The sequence below is a fragment of the Phodopus roborovskii genome, unplaced genomic scaffold (genome assembly GCF_943737965.1).
Source record: "Phodopus roborovskii unplaced genomic scaffold, PHOROB, whole genome shotgun sequence".
Taxonomy (NCBI): domain Eukaryota; kingdom Metazoa; phylum Chordata; class Mammalia; order Rodentia; family Cricetidae; genus Phodopus; species Phodopus roborovskii.
In genome coordinates this window covers 6,215,098-6,230,315 of record NW_026126689.1, presented here as the reverse complement: position 1 = coordinate 6,230,315, position 15,218 = coordinate 6,215,098, and the positions used below count along the sequence as shown (strand labels likewise).

Below are 15,218 nucleotides of genomic sequence, written 5' to 3'. Positions count from 1 at the left end.
AGGGATCCCATCAGACCCTCTGTGACCTCTGCAGGCACCTATAATCACATGTACATAATTACACATAGACACACATAGATATAACTAATAAATCCCAAACTCACTTTTTCTTTAATAAAGATGTATTTGTTTTTATTTTATGTGCATGGGTTTTTTTGCATGTATTCACCATGTTAGTGCAGTGTCTGAGGAGACCAGAAGAGGGGCATCGGGTCCTCTACAACTGTGATTACAGACAGCTCTCGGCTACCAAGTGGGTTCCAGGAACCAAAAGCAGAGAAATGAGTACTCTTACCTACTAAGTCACCTCTCCAGCCCATGTCCAAAATAAAAATCTTTAAATCATCTTTTCAGCAACACAATGCAGCACATTTTAAGGCCAAGTTATGACTAAGTAATTAAAAGAAAACTATCTGAGACTTCCTTATTTACTATGAATTGACTGAGTGAAAAATGCTGCTTAAAAAAAAAAAAAGAACAAAAAACCATAAAGAATAAAAACATTCAGGTTAAACAGTTTAGCTGTATGACTTATGGAAAAGATAAGGAATTCACAAATTACCGTCTCGACTGTAATGATGAGTAGCTGTGTAAGCAGTGAGTGACTAAGGTAACTGGCCTTGGTCCCACCTTCGTTTATGCATGCTCATACTACTGTTGACATGAAATCCCTTACATTGCACACAAAAGGCCAGACACAAAGCTCGGGTGAGGGTACACCTTCATTCTCCTACCTCTCTTTACTGGGATTACTATATGCCTCTTCAATAAGTTCCATGTTGCCCAAATCCTTCCATTTGCCTCCGTCCAAGAACTGCCACCGATATGGCAAATGGAAATGAACTCGGTAGCACTTATCTAGAACAGAAGCATGCAGCAGTAAGACACTCTACAATAGACAGCGTGTCCCCACCTTACCGTTGTCACTGGAGTGACCCTGACCACATGCCCGGGAAGTTAGGAGGAAGTTGTGCTTTGTTAGTGCAGCTACGCCTGGGCATGTATATCTTCCCTTTAAATGGGACACTACAAGTTTTTTTTAATGTGTTAGTCTAGAATGTCATTTCATGACCGCAAAGGTGATCAGAAGAAGGTCACTGGCCCCAACCCTGTAGGTGGCAGTCAAGCCACTCCCTGCCTCTATGCACACCAAGGCACGAGGATGGGCAGAGGTCAGGTTCCAGATTTAACTCCAACAGGAATCTATCCCAGAATCTAGCTTGATGGCTGAGGCCTATAATCCCAGCTACTGGAGAGGTTGAGCCAGGAGGGTCACAAGTTCAAAGTAAAAACAGGCCTGGAGACACAGTTCAGTGACAGAGTACTTTTTGCTAGCACAGACAAAAGCTTTAGGTTCAATCCCTAGGAGGAAGGAAGGGAGAAAGGGAGGGAGGTGGGGAGGGAGGGAGGGAGGGAGGGGGCAGAAAAGATACTCAACCAGGTGCAGAATGTTTCTATATACAAAGCAGGAGACAGACAGGTCAGCAGTACTGTAACTAAATACACATATATGCAGATATCTCTTGTAGAGGAGCGAGGAAAGACTTCTGCCATTTTGCGTGTTTCTAATTCAGTCATAAGAATGAATGATACACATAGTCTCCAAAAGTAAGACGAGACTAAGTGAGACACAGAAGGGAAGTGTGCTAGTACTATGTAAGAACAAAACCGAACATGCATATACACGTTACAGAGATATACACACTAATACACATGTAATAGCTTCCTAGATAGACACCAAAGGACCAGGAACTCATTGTTTTTATTCTTAGAGGACCTTACCTGGCTGCTAAGGAAAAGAAGGTGATGAAGATTCATTTCTTATTAACTGTACTTAATGCATTTTAATTCACTGTTTAAAATAATGAATTTAAGCTATTTTAACACTTGAAAAATTAAAATTTCTTAAAATCTGCACATTCTTTGTCCATGTCAGATCCTTCCCAGATTCTACCAAAAAAGTGCTGTGGTGGGAGCATCACAGGGGCATGTGGCATTGCTCCAGGCACTGTGCAGACACAGCAATAAGTACCAGGTCAAGAGGCCTCAGGAAACAAGCTGGGGTTGTCCCGGCAAGAACACTCTTAAGTGCAACAAGTGAGGACACAGCCACCTCAGGGACTTGCAACTGACTTGTACAGAGTCTGCGCTTACGTGACTCATGCTAGGCTCAGAGGTTACTAGGTTCTTGAGCAGTAAGGAAGCACTGTGCCAGGGCTATAGTTATGGTTCAGAAGTTAGGACCAAATCAGAATTCCTCTTCCCTCCTAGACGGGCACAAAGGACATGATTAGAAGTGAGCAGAAAGCACCCAAGTGTTAAAGGTTATGCTGACGAACTCCAAGTACAGGCAAATCTTGGGAAGTCTGGGGAAAACTCTCTGGAAGAAAACACCTCCTGGGGACAGTATCTCCCCCATGCCCACCAGACTGAGTGAGGCCTCAGGAAGGACCCAGGGACCCAGGATGGTAGTTGGGAAGTGAGTGTAGAGGCCAGCTTCCCATAGACGGAGGCCATCTCAACCACAGCAGCTGGAGCAGAAAGGAACCCTTCCATGGTCAGCTTTCCTGACCCTCCACCCTCTTTATCCTTGCTTCCATCCAATGTTCCCCAACTCAATGCAATCCAGGCTCTAGGCTTCCCAGTAAGTTACATAAATGGAATCAATTTGGAAGACAAAGCACCCACATCCCCTTCCCACGACAGCAGAGCGAAGAGCAAATGTAGGACGCGAAGAGCAAATGTAGGACGCAATGAAAAGCACTACAAAAGAAACAGAGCCATTAAAGAACCTCTAAACCACACAATAAAATTAAAGAAAAAGAGGGAAAAATAAAAGTAAATCTTTCAAAATCAAGAATGAAGGGGCTAGAGAGATGGTTCAGGGGTTAAGAGTGCTGGATGCTCTTCCAGAGGACCCAGGTTCGATCCCCAGCATTGATATGGTGTCTCAAAACCTTCTGCAATTCCAGTTTCCAGGAATCAGACGCCCTCTTCCGGCCTCCTTGGGCACCAGACACAAACAAGGTGCACAGACATACATGCAAGCAAACCACCCACACACATAAAATGAAATTTAGTCCGATGTAACTAAAATATGTAAAGCAAGGGGTACACCACACAGCAAGTGCAGCCTGGGGAAGATGGAGGAGACGGAGGACGCTGTGCTCTGCTCTGTATATCTAACCCTGCACAAAGTGAAGATATTCATGAACTGCGTGTGACATCTAAAGACTAAAACATGATGTCTTGGTGGCTGCAGTCACATAAGCTGAGAAAGAATCTTCAAAGGCTAAGTTGTCAGTGAAAAACACAAAGCTTCTGTGAAAACACCAACAACACGGGAATTGCTGTTTGCGGTAAAGGGCGGATAAAGGTCCCAGACAGGAACCTCTGGCCTAACCCTGAAGCAGCCCTGACAATCCTCCGAGCCAACACAAGTGTCTCCTCCTCCCCACCGAGGTCTTCCCAGTTCCTGAGACTCCCTAGGCCTACTGTCTCCCTTCGGAAGTGATGGTTAGCTTCCACTAGATTGAGTAGCCTGTTTCATGAAGTTCTGTGGTCACCTGACACTCACCTGCCTGGTACAGGCCCAGATCGTTATAATCCCAAAAACACATCCACAGCTTCACTTTCAAATTTCTAATGATCCCTTCCATTCTCAACAAGGCAGATCCACAACTAGTTTGGCAAGACCCCTCCCTCTCTCCAGAGGCGCCTCAAAGCAGTTCCGGGGAATGAAAAGCAGCCTCCTTCCCACCAGGGGAGAAGGGCCTCTCACTTACCTTGAAAACTACAACTTTTCCGAATGTGGTACAAGCAAATCTGTTCACTCTCCTCCTGGCTAGGAGTGCTTGGTGACACAGAGCCTGAACTGTCTTTTCTTTCTACAAACAGAAACACCACAAAACCTGTCAGTGTTCATTGATACTTTTCACGTAGGAAAAAAGAATCTATTGATCTCTTCTGCACATGACAGAACTGGCCTAGGCAAACCGACAGCCTGTCCTCCAATGATGAATGTACCCCAGGGACAGTTAGGCACCTGACTTTTAGAGGGAGTCCTACAATACTCAGCCAAGCAGCTTTTTACTAAACCCAGGATACCACAGAGAAGTACTTTTTTCAACTTTTACTGTCCATCCAAGTCACTAGGAAAGGAAAAGTTGAAGGGTATTATTTTAAAAATCATATTTAGTTCCTATAGCAAATATTGGGCAGTGAAGTCTTTAGAACTGGGTACTAAGAAGAAAAAGGTAATATAATATATGAAGTTTCCATCTCCAAGTAAAATATTCTTAATTTTAGTTTACTTGTAAGCTCTTAAGGCAGCATACAAAGTTCTTTCAAGTGTACCTTTCTTATCACTCCAAGGAGTCTTTATCCCATCCACTTAACCCGAGGAAGAATAAAAAACTCCTTTACAACCTCCCCTTATTGACTACCCTATCACCTATGACTAATTTACCTGCGTCTTCCCTTTTCATTTTGTAAACTCCCAGAGGTCCCACAGCCTGGGACTCAAAACCCACACCTGGGAGACCCTGAAGTTCTCTCTTCAGAGTGGTGACTGTTTTATGGTCCGAGCCACTCAGAAGTGGGTCCTCCCCTCGTTTTTAGTAAAATATAACCCAGATGATACTCCAAAGATTATTAAAGGGAACCCTTCGTATATGTGGGATCAGCGAAACATCTGAAGAGCCTGGGATGGCAGCTCAGAAGAGCCTGCCGTGCAGGCTTGAGGACCACAGTCCAAGCCCCCAGACCCACACTTGTAACTGTCTGCGTGGGGCTGGAGAGACGGCTCAGCAGTTAAGAGCACTGGCCGCTCTCCAGAGGACCCAGGCACTTCCCAGCACTGCATGCTCTCTCACAATTATCTGTAACTGCAGGTACAGGGCAGGCCACTGGAGGAGAAAAGTCATCAACGGATACCCAGCAGTGGATTCTGGAGGCCACATCTGCCAGGAAAGATGTGCCTACGGGTATGATAACAGCAATGCCTGGATTCTGGCTTGCCCTACGGGAGGAAATTCATGCTTGGTGCTGTAACCTGAGGTCACAGGCATTAGAGGATAACCTACTGCTGCTGTCTTGCTAAATGGATTATGTTATCAATCACCTTTTAAATATGTATTTTATACCCACATGTTAGTGCTGCTCTCAAACTTGGCTAGAGAAGTAATGAAAAAAGTGACTGTTAAATGAGACACGTGTGTGTCCGCCCCCTAAGGACCAGGAACAGAGAGGGGGCAGAAGAGTGTAAGAGCTGGAGGAGGGGTGAGTGCTGGGGACACTGTCTTCAGACACAGCATGGCCACTGCACCCTGCATTCACAGCAGTCAGCGCCCCACTGTGGATGGAGGGGCTCATGAGGCCCCACGCCTGGCTAAGGAGCCATTGGCAACTGATGTTTTGGGCAGGGAAAGTCTTCTTTGGTGATACAACCAATGGCGGGCTGTTCGTTTCCCAGGCTGACGGCCCCTTGCCAACAAGCACGTAGGCAGCACTAATTGGCTTCAATGGTAAAAACTCTGCTGCCTGCCAAGTCCAACAACCTGAGTTTCATCCCTGGGACCAAAGGAGAGGAATGATTTCCACAAACTGTCCTCTGACCTATACACACATGCTATGACATATACATGTGCACGTGCACGCACACACAAATATTAACATGTAATCTTTAAAAATGAAAGCATGAAGGACCTAAGGAAATGAACGGGTCAATGGTTAAGGATATCTGCTGCCCTTCCTGAATTCAGTTCCCAGCACCCACATGGACTCAAAGCCACCTGTAAATCCAGTTTCAGAGGACCTGATGCCCTCTTTGTATTCCTATGGGCACTGCACACATGTGGCACACATTCACAAATGCACACACATACACTAAAAGTGAAATAAAAATCTTTTTTTTTCAAAAAAATCACATAAGAGAGGAGAAAGTATTGGAAAGAGTAGGAAGTGGATCTGGGTTGGATATGATCAAGAAGGTTGTATACATATATGAAATTATCAAAGAATAACTAAAAATTATTCTTTAAAATATTTCTACTAGAAGCTAAAGATTGCTGAGCAGCTGAGAGCATCAGGTCCTCTCCCAGAGGACCTGGGTACAATTCCCAGCATCTACTTAGCAGCTCACAACCATCTGTCACTCCAGCTTCAAGGACTTCCTTCACTGCCTTCTCCCAACCTGTGGCCTCTGCAGGCACCAGAAGAGCAAGGTGTACAGACATACATAGGAAAACACCTGTGAATATAAAATATTTTAAAATCTCAACTGAAAAGTCCTATGTCTACCTGTCATTAAGCCTGACAGACATGCTCACTCATAGTGACAGGTTACTATGAGCCAGGAACTGTCTAGGTGTCAAAGAGTCAGAGAATAAGGCCAAAAAGAATTAATTTTTTTTAAGAGGGGGAAATGCCTGCTTACTTGTGGCAGGAAGATGGTGAAGCTAAGACCACAGTTTTACAAATGCCTTCTTGCATTCCTTTGTGATATCATAGGGCTGTATAACCAGCATCCCAACTCTAGGTCCCTCACTGGAATGAAAAATTCTCCAGAGGGTAGAAGGCAATTGCACAGGGAGAGCTGACATCACTTCAATGCAGACCCAGATCCTCTTGGATTAAAAATGCACAAACTCCAACTCACACCATCTGGAATGGCTTGTTTGACTATTTCAACTCATCTTTAAAACCTCCAAGCCAGGAAAGGGTCAATGACTGTTATTAAAGAAGTCCATCATTGAATAAATTCATATTCTATGTACTAGCCAACAAAAACCCAGGCCCCCAAGCCCAGGGCCTATAGCATTTTCCAGCCAGCCTTACCAGAAGTCCCCTGTGGACCTGCAGGAGAAGGGGACACTTTGCTGAGGGCTGAGCCCTTATTCTTGATGTCATATGCATTCCGGTAAGTGGAGAACAGCCTGCTCACCAGGTCAGAACTCATGCCCAACCTCTCCAATGTCTCCAGATTCTCAGAGTTGGTGAGCTCATGGGACCTCTTACAGCTAGTGCCAAACTTACACTCTCCCTGTAAGTAATACTGGCAGATATGGAGTTTGATGCACTGCTTTTGAAATGAGCAAGAGCCAAAGGGTCCATCACCTTTGTTGTAATGTAGGCAGATCTGTTGACAAAGAGGAAAAAGACATCATTCCATGAATATTGTACACAGCACACCTCCTCAAGGCCATGCCATGGGGTAGAGAGAGCCTCAGGGTCGATGTATTACTTCACCATTCACATGGGCCACAGAGAGCTCATCTCTCATTTAAGACATGGATAACAAAATATTCCCTAAGATAAAATATACTCTGAGCAAGACCCTCCCCTGGGAACATCCATAGATCTTCAAAGGAACCAGAGCAGTAGCAGCCTCCTATCTACCCCCAATCTACCTACCCTTATCCCTACACGTAGCTTCACCAAACCAAATACCCTTTACTAGTTCATTTCTCCCAATTTTCCTTTCTAAATTCAAAGTAAGAGAGGTTCTGAGGGCTAAAGCATCTCAGAGAAGGCCAAATACCACCCCTTCATTGTTGTGGAAAATTATTTTAAGGTGTGTTACATTTGTTTATGCTGTGGAGCATTTTGTTTAATGATGCAAAGGTGTGTTGCATTCTTTTATGTTGCATTTGTTTAACTCCACGAAGCTGTGTTACTTTGCCTGTCTAAAGCACCTGATTGATCTAATAGAGCTGAGTGGCCAATAGCCAGGCAGGAGAAAGGCTAGGAGGGCTGGCAGGCAGAGAGAATAAATAGAAGAATCTGAGACACAATAATGGAGGAAGAAAGAAAGACGCCAGGGGCCACAGAGGTAAGAGAGAAAGTAAGATACACAGAAGTAAGAAAAGGAAAAAGCCCAGAGGCAAAAGGTAGTTGGGGATAATTAGTTAAGAAAACATGGATAGTAACAAGCCAAGCTAAGGTCAGGCGCTCATAATTAAGAATAAGCTTCTGTGTGTGATTTGGGAGCTGGGTGCTGTGGCCCCAAAGAACAAGAGTTTAAAAGCAAAAACAAACACAGACAGACAAGGAAAAAAACCAAGAACACTTCATTTTTTAATGGCCTAGCAGACACCAAAGCCCAACAAGGTGGCTCAGTGGGTGAAGGCATCTACTGATCAGGCCTTAGGCCCTGACTCAAATACCAGAGCCCACATAAAGGTAGGAAGGGAGAGCCACTCCCTGGAGTTCCCCTCTGACCTCCACATTGTGGCACACTCACCCTGCACACACCTGTTCATGCCCCCACTCCTAACACATGCAACACATTTCATTAAACTTCACCAGCCAGCTCCAGTCACTGTGTCTGTCGTTTAACTGGGCTGTTGGCAAACCTGCAACACTTTTCTGCTTTACTGATACAAGGTCTCCCACAGAGCAGGCTGGCCTCCTACGTAACTGAAGAAAGAGGAGTCCTAGTCCTCTGCCTCCACCATCTAAGTGTTGACATCACAAACACGCACCACACTCACCGCAAACTTGCAACTCGAACCTCAATCAGCTGCTCCTTTTCTACACTTCAAATACTTCCACATGGAAACTGGCCCACCTACTCGATTCCCAGACATTACTCTTCACAAGCTGTAGGAAATCCCTTGAGGGCTTCAGAAGCGGACTCCACTCTACAGATGGTCTACCCAAGGGAAAAGCCAGATATCAATTCTGACAACTGCCTTGGACAAGCCACCCACTAGCTTTGAGATTCTGTTTTTTATCTCTAAAATGGATAGAATTCCACCAATGTCACAGAGTTGTTGTGATTAGTAGACAGGAAAACACAAAAATGTTAAACAGCGCTGACATGTAAGAGTGCCAGACTGCCCTCATCCTAACTTATCTTCCAGCATCCAGGACAGGCCTCATCTACCCCAAAAAACTTTCCCCACAACCCAGAGTGTGGACTCTCACAGTATCTCAAATATCACCCTGGCTCTTCCTGTGGCCTCCTTGTCCCACCATGTGATTTGCCTCCTTTAAGAGCAAAGCAGGGTCTTTTTTTAAATCTCCTGATCACAGTGCCTAACCAAAATGGATATTCCAGAGAGCTTACAAGACAAATATAAATAGTTAGCATTTAGTATGTGCCACTTGTGCTATGGTACCATTTCTCAAATGGGTGAAATTGTTTAATGTGGAAATATTTGCATTAAAATATGCCAGCCTATGCTGGGCGTCAGTGGTGCACACCTTTATCCCAGCACTTGGGAGGCAGAGGCAGGCAGATCTCTGTGAGTTTGAGGCCAGCCTGGTCTACAGAGTGAGTTCCAGGACCAGTTCCAAAGCAATACAGAGAAACCCTGTCTCAGGGAAAAAAAAAAAAAAAAAAATGCTGCGGACATAATTTGTTAGCTCAAACCAGTAACAGTGAGAAAGTATCCCATGCACCCTGTCCAGCCCATGGACAACAACACCTTACTCATTCTGCCGGAGACTCTCAAGGCCAGAGGAGCCCTGCAGAGTCAGGGTCCTGCTCACACTGAGGCCATACCCAACACAATGGAACACAGCACTGATCCTAAAGCAGGCCTAATCTGGTGAGTCACCCAGCGCCCTTCAGCAGCATCCGTGAGCCTGGGGGACCTGTTCTCAGAAGCACATTTAGTCAGTCTCCTACTCAGCACCTTCCTTCCTTCTCTCCTGCCAGGAATGTCATTCCTACCCTGCTGCTGTCTAAAGGTTCTCTATATCTTCCCCTGCTCCTTAGTCAACAAACCTTCTGTGCTGTTAGGCGTCACCCACACCCAATGATACAGAGATAATGCAATAAGCTTACACAAACTGAGACTGTACGTCAGCTAATGTACAAATTCTCCTGGGCACAAGAGAGTGAGTAGAGAGAATACTGAGTGACTGTCAGGAGCTCTGAAAGGCACCAACATACGACCAGTGACTTAATGTCCCAGCTCCTGCTGTTCAAGGACAGGCCAACTAGCCAACCTCACTGAGGAGCCAAACCAACTCACAGGGAAGGAAAAGTCTCAATAGATAGCAAGGCTGGTCCAAGACCACCAGAGCTGGGTAGTAAATGTGGCATATGTAATTAGCAGAGCTGGACACTGAACCCAAGTCTCCTCCATGCAAGGGCTCTTGAGCAAAATGGCGTTCTCAGCTCTCCTCAGGGCTGAGGCATCTATCTTCCAACCATCAGGCTTCTCCATTATTATTTGCAAATAAGAACTCAACCCACACCATCCCTCTGGCACTCACTTCTGGTAAGAGCCAGGGGTCATTCTGAAGCAAGAGCTGGCAAAGTTCACTATAGGTGAGGTGGTCAACACCATGAGTTTTCAGCACACTCAGGTTGTGATCAGTCTTCAAGTTGTGACCATTCCTACAGTTCTTCCTGCAAAGAAGCAGAGATGGCATTACAGGGCTACACCTGCTCTCCCCCAAACTCCCCTATTAGAGTTCCAATTTCCAGATCCTTAGGATGCTTTTGGAGACAGTCATGAGAGAGGCAATTAAATTAAAATGAGGTCATTAGAGTGGCCCAATCCAAAATGACTGATGCCCTTTAATAAAATGGAGACTAGAGCATAGAGCCATATAGAGACAAGGCCTAAGAGAACCCCAGGAAGGAGGCCATCTGACAGCCAAGGAAAGCAACCTTAGAAGAAACCTACCTCCCCAACACCTCATCACAGAATTCCATCCTCCAGAATTGTGAGAAATAAATTTTTGTTTAAACCTGCTGGTCTGTCAGGCATTATAGCATACACCTATAATCCCAACACTCAGAAGCTGAGGCAGTGGGATTACAATTTCTAGACTAGCTGGACAACATAGCAAGCCTTCGTGAAGAAAGGGAGAGCAAAGAGAAGGGATAGAGGAGAGGGAGAAAGAAGAGAGGAGGGGAGGGGAGGGGAGGGAGGGGAGGGAGGGAGGGGAGTGGAGGGGAAGAGACAGAGAAAGCCAGGCTACCCAAGCTATGGTACTTATGGCAGACTCGCAGAGCTGGTGAAATCATTCTTCATGGCAATTTTTCACAAACACTTCCTGACCCTACTTATAAGCAGCAGAGGAAAAAATAGCTATGCATGAAAATATGATTATTTACCAGGAAGAGATGATGCTGGGCAATGCACAGGGCTCAGACAACACTTCTCAGCAGGTATATAATGAGAATGGCAGGCCATCATGCAAAAACATCTCACAGCACACTGGCCAGTCAGTAAGCATTTAAACATTAAAACAGAGCAGGGGCAGAGGTGATAACACATGCCTTTAATCCCAACAAGGCTGGCAGATTCCTGTGAGTGAAGACCAGACACACACACACACACACACACACACACACACACACACACACACACACACGCACACACACGCACGCAAAACAAAGAAAAGAAAAAAAAGCCACCACAACCTGAGCAGGGGTAGAGAGACTGCTCAGCAGTTGAGAGCACTCTGCACTGCTCTTCCAGAGGTCCTGAGTTCAATTCCCAGCACCCATGCTGGGAGTCTCACTGCCACTCTCTGCTGGCCTTTAGAGGCACCTGTACTTGAGTGCATAACTCCCTCCACAAACACGTAATTAAAATAAAAACAAATTTTTTAAAATGGTAAGCAGAGTGACTCACGCTTCCAGGTACATGTGCAAACAGATGCAACCACTCCTGCGGCCAGCCCTTTTGCAGCTCCCCTCCCCCATACTTTCGACCCACAGCATCTGGTGAGCACTTATCAACCAGGCACTAGCACTCCACCCTAAGGTCCCAAGGACAAATCTTTAATGACCGTCTCAGTCACCCGGAAAGCCAGGTCAGAAGCCACCAGTCGTACCTCATTTAAGGTCTGTATTAACCATCTTGAAAGAATGCCAAACCCCTGACCCATTCCCAAACCCGGTCCTCCTACTACCCTGCACATCAAACACCAGGAAGCCATCCTGACTCCTCCTCTCCCCACCTGGTGATAACCGAAAAGAACTCAAATATGGAGCGGCAAGCCCGAGGTCAGCTGTGCTAAGAACAGTAGCACAGAAAAAGGCAGGCACTGCAGAGTAGAACAGGGGAGAGGACCAAGGAAGCCACCAGGCGGCCACTGAAGACAAACAAGCCAGCGCTCACGCTCACGGCGTTAGGAGAGGGGGACAATAACACTTATAGAGCCTTCTCCAGGAAACAGGGACTGCCTTGAATGTGAGTTAACTCGTTCAGTCCTCAATGAACCTGTGAGTAATCATCTCACCATCGTTGAGGGAGCCGAGACTTAGCCATTAAGCCACTTGCCCGGGATAACCAGCCAGCAGAGAGCGCAGCTGGGCTGGAACAAGGTGACTAGCTTTTATCACCAGGAACTCTGCCTCCTGAGCACAGCTCCGAAGTCAACGGTGCCTTCTCACAGAGCTAACCCTGTGATCCAGAAAACAAGAGCAGTCACAGGGAAGTACAGTTAATCACTCACTTTCCATTTCCCATCCTAGAATAAATCATGGATTGGACACAGGTGAAGAACGAGGAACCCTCAGTCACGCAGGCAGGTAAATACCAGATGCCCGAATTTCCAGTACAAAATCTGCCCAAATTTTGGGAATTAGCATAAGAACAGACCTTCCTCTGGGAGGTGATAGTGCCTGCCTTTAATCCCAGCACTCAGGAGATCTCTGAGTTCAAGGCCAGCCTGGTCTACAGATCGAGTTCCAGGACTGGCTCCAACGCAATACAGAGAAACCCTGTCTCAAAACAAAAACAAACAAACAAAACCAAAGCAACAACAAAAAGAACAGATCTTCCTTCCATGGTTATTTTTCCAGTTAAGCACAGTATAAAGATTCACTAAGAAGCAGTGGCTCATGGCTTTAATCCCAGAAGCACACAGAGCTCTGTGAGTTGTCTACACAGTAAGCTTCAGGCCAGTCTCAAATTCATTCATTCATAGCCACGCCTGTCGCTGCACCCACCCGGCCACCGCTTGCCTTGTGCCCTCCTTCTTGCCTGGCTCTGCAGACCCACATTTCCTCACAGCTCATCACTCCGTAACTGGGGCCACAGGACCACCTAGCAGCTTCCAAATCAGCACCTAAGGGTTCAGTCTGCCTTCTAAAAATAGAACTCAAACCCTCTCCTGCCTTCAGTGCCCAGCGGGAGCAGAAACATGAGCCGCCATTTCTCCCAAAGCCTCTCATCACACTATCACCCTCTCCTTCAACTTCCCCCAATTTCTCTCACACACATTCTTTGTGAAGTTCTAATCTGAATAGCAGAGTCCTAGAGACCCCGTTACCCAAGGCATGCCCCTTAGGTAGGGTCAGGAGACAGCTTAGCTTCTGGTAGGTGGGATATTTACCACTTTTAGACCTGGCCCACAAAGCCTCCCACCAGACCCTTCTACTGTCCAGGTTTCCCTTCAACCCCTAGAACTTGACTGACACTTCGAACTGCCTCAAAAACGTTGAGGGTGCAGCTGTATCTGTCAGCCTGGGTCAAGGTTACTAACCCAAGGTGACTATTATCGTGACATCATTAAAAAAAAAAAAAAAGTCTACTGTGTTACTGCAAAAGGAAGCAGGAGAGGGAAGAAACGAATTCTCCTAGATAACTGGACTAACTTTAGGAAGCGGGCATTCTCAACATCGTCCGCTAACTCAGCATCGACACCATTACCCGAGCATCTTCCCGCCAACGCCAACCTGATTGCTGCCCTCCAACAAGCGCTATCGCCTTCACGGGGAGGCCGGGAGTCTTCAGTATAAACAAACTTCACTAGCCACCTACTAGATGTCGGAGAGGGAGCCGACAGCAGCCTAAAGACAGCGAGCGGTGGAAGTGGAAGAGGAAGAGGAAAGGCGCTGCAGACGGCGGCGAGGCCACCGGGCGTGGGGTGTAGAGATGGCTAAGAGACGGCGAGAGCCAGGTCCCTAAGGGCCCTGGCGACGTGAGCTTCGGCGTCTAAGGCGGCAAACGGGACTCGGGTGGAACTTTGCTCGCACCTGCGTTTGCCGCGCTCAGCTCGGGTGTCGCTGCCGGCACCAGGTTCGGTGGAAGCCACTGCATCCCCACTCAGTGCTCAGCGAGCTGGCCGAGCGTCCCCGAGAGAGGGGGCCAGGGCCGGCGGGGCTGCGGAACGGCCAGCCGGGGTGGAGGGCGTGCGGGTGGCGGCCCGGGAGCGGGGGAGCGGGGGGAGCGGGGGGCAGGGTCGCGCGGCCGGCGCCCGCGTCCTTACCCGCTCTTCGGGAACTTGCAGGCGCCGTAGATGAGGAACTTGCAGAGATGCAGCTGAGCGCAGAGCCCGGTGCAGCTCGGCTTGGGGCCCTGGTGCGCGCGGCACAGGCGCAGCGCGGACACGGCCACGGCCACGCGCTCCGGGGCGGCCGCGCCCGCCGCGCCCGCCGCCCGCGCGGCCACCACGAAGCGGCCGCGGTCCCGCAGCAGCCGCTCCAGCGCGTCGGCGCCCAGGCCGGTCCGCACGCGGCGCCGCAGCTCCGCCAAGTCCAAGGCGCCGCCCGCCGCGCACAGCGCCTGGGTCACCTCCGCCGCGGCCGCCGCGGCCTGCGCCATGGCCGTCGGAGCGGGGCGAGCGCGGGCGGTCCCGGGCCGGGCCTCGGCGCTCCGCGGGCTGCAGGGAAACGAAACCGAAAGCGGCGCCCCGCCGGGGAAAACAGGAGCGCCCGGCCTCGCCACGCCCCCGCCCCACACGCCGGCCCGGCCCGGCCCGGCCCGGCCGCAGCTGACGAGCCGGCGCCCTCGCCTGAGGGCCCGCAGCTGGGCACCGCGCGGCTCGACGGCCGCCCGCACGCACGCACGCACGCACGCACGCACGCACGCGGCGGCCTGTCGAGGGGCTCGCGGGAGGCGCGGGCTTCGCGGCCCGAGCGCGGAAGCGGACGGCGGAGCTGGTCCCTCGCGGCCCGCCCTCCCCTCCCCTCCCCTCCGCGGAGCGGGCGGACGCGAGCCCCCGCTCGGAACCCAGAGAGCCGGGCGCCCGCGCTTGCAGCGGGTTCCGAGTCCCCCTTTAAGGGGCACACCCGGCGCCCGCGCCCCCGGCCGCCTCGCAGCCACGGACTGGGAGACTCGGGTTCAAGTAAGCGCGACCTTGGCGGCCCCGCCCCGCCCCGCCCCGTCCCGCCGCGTCCTCCAGGGGCGCCCTCGCCCGCCCCCGAGGTTGCAGAGCCCTGGGCCCTGCGCGGTTCCCAGCGCCCGCCCGCGCCCCCATCACCGCCCGCCTGCAACTCCAGCGGGGCGGGGAACCGCGGGCAC

The 15,218-nt window shown here is 49.2% G+C and overlaps 1 protein-coding gene across 1 annotated transcript in view; it reads right to left on the bottom strand.

Moving 5' to 3' along the window:
- The window catches only part of Parp12 (poly(ADP-ribose) polymerase family member 12), a 30,668-nt gene extending 16,134 nt beyond the window's left edge, over positions 1-14,534 (bottom strand). The window contains exons 1-5 of the mRNA XM_051174645.1: positions 14,185-14,534; positions 10,228-10,363; positions 6,838-7,138; positions 3,786-3,887; positions 735-858 (exon numbers count right to left, since the gene is read on the bottom strand). Coding sequence (XP_051030602.1) covers positions 735-858; positions 3,786-3,887; positions 6,838-7,138; positions 10,228-10,363; positions 14,185-14,519 — 998 coding nt within the window. The 5' untranslated portion in view covers positions 14,520-14,534. The remainder of the gene's footprint in view (positions 1-734; positions 859-3,785; positions 3,888-6,837; positions 7,139-10,227; positions 10,364-14,184) is intronic.
- Positions 14,535-15,218: the final 684 nt, after the last annotated feature.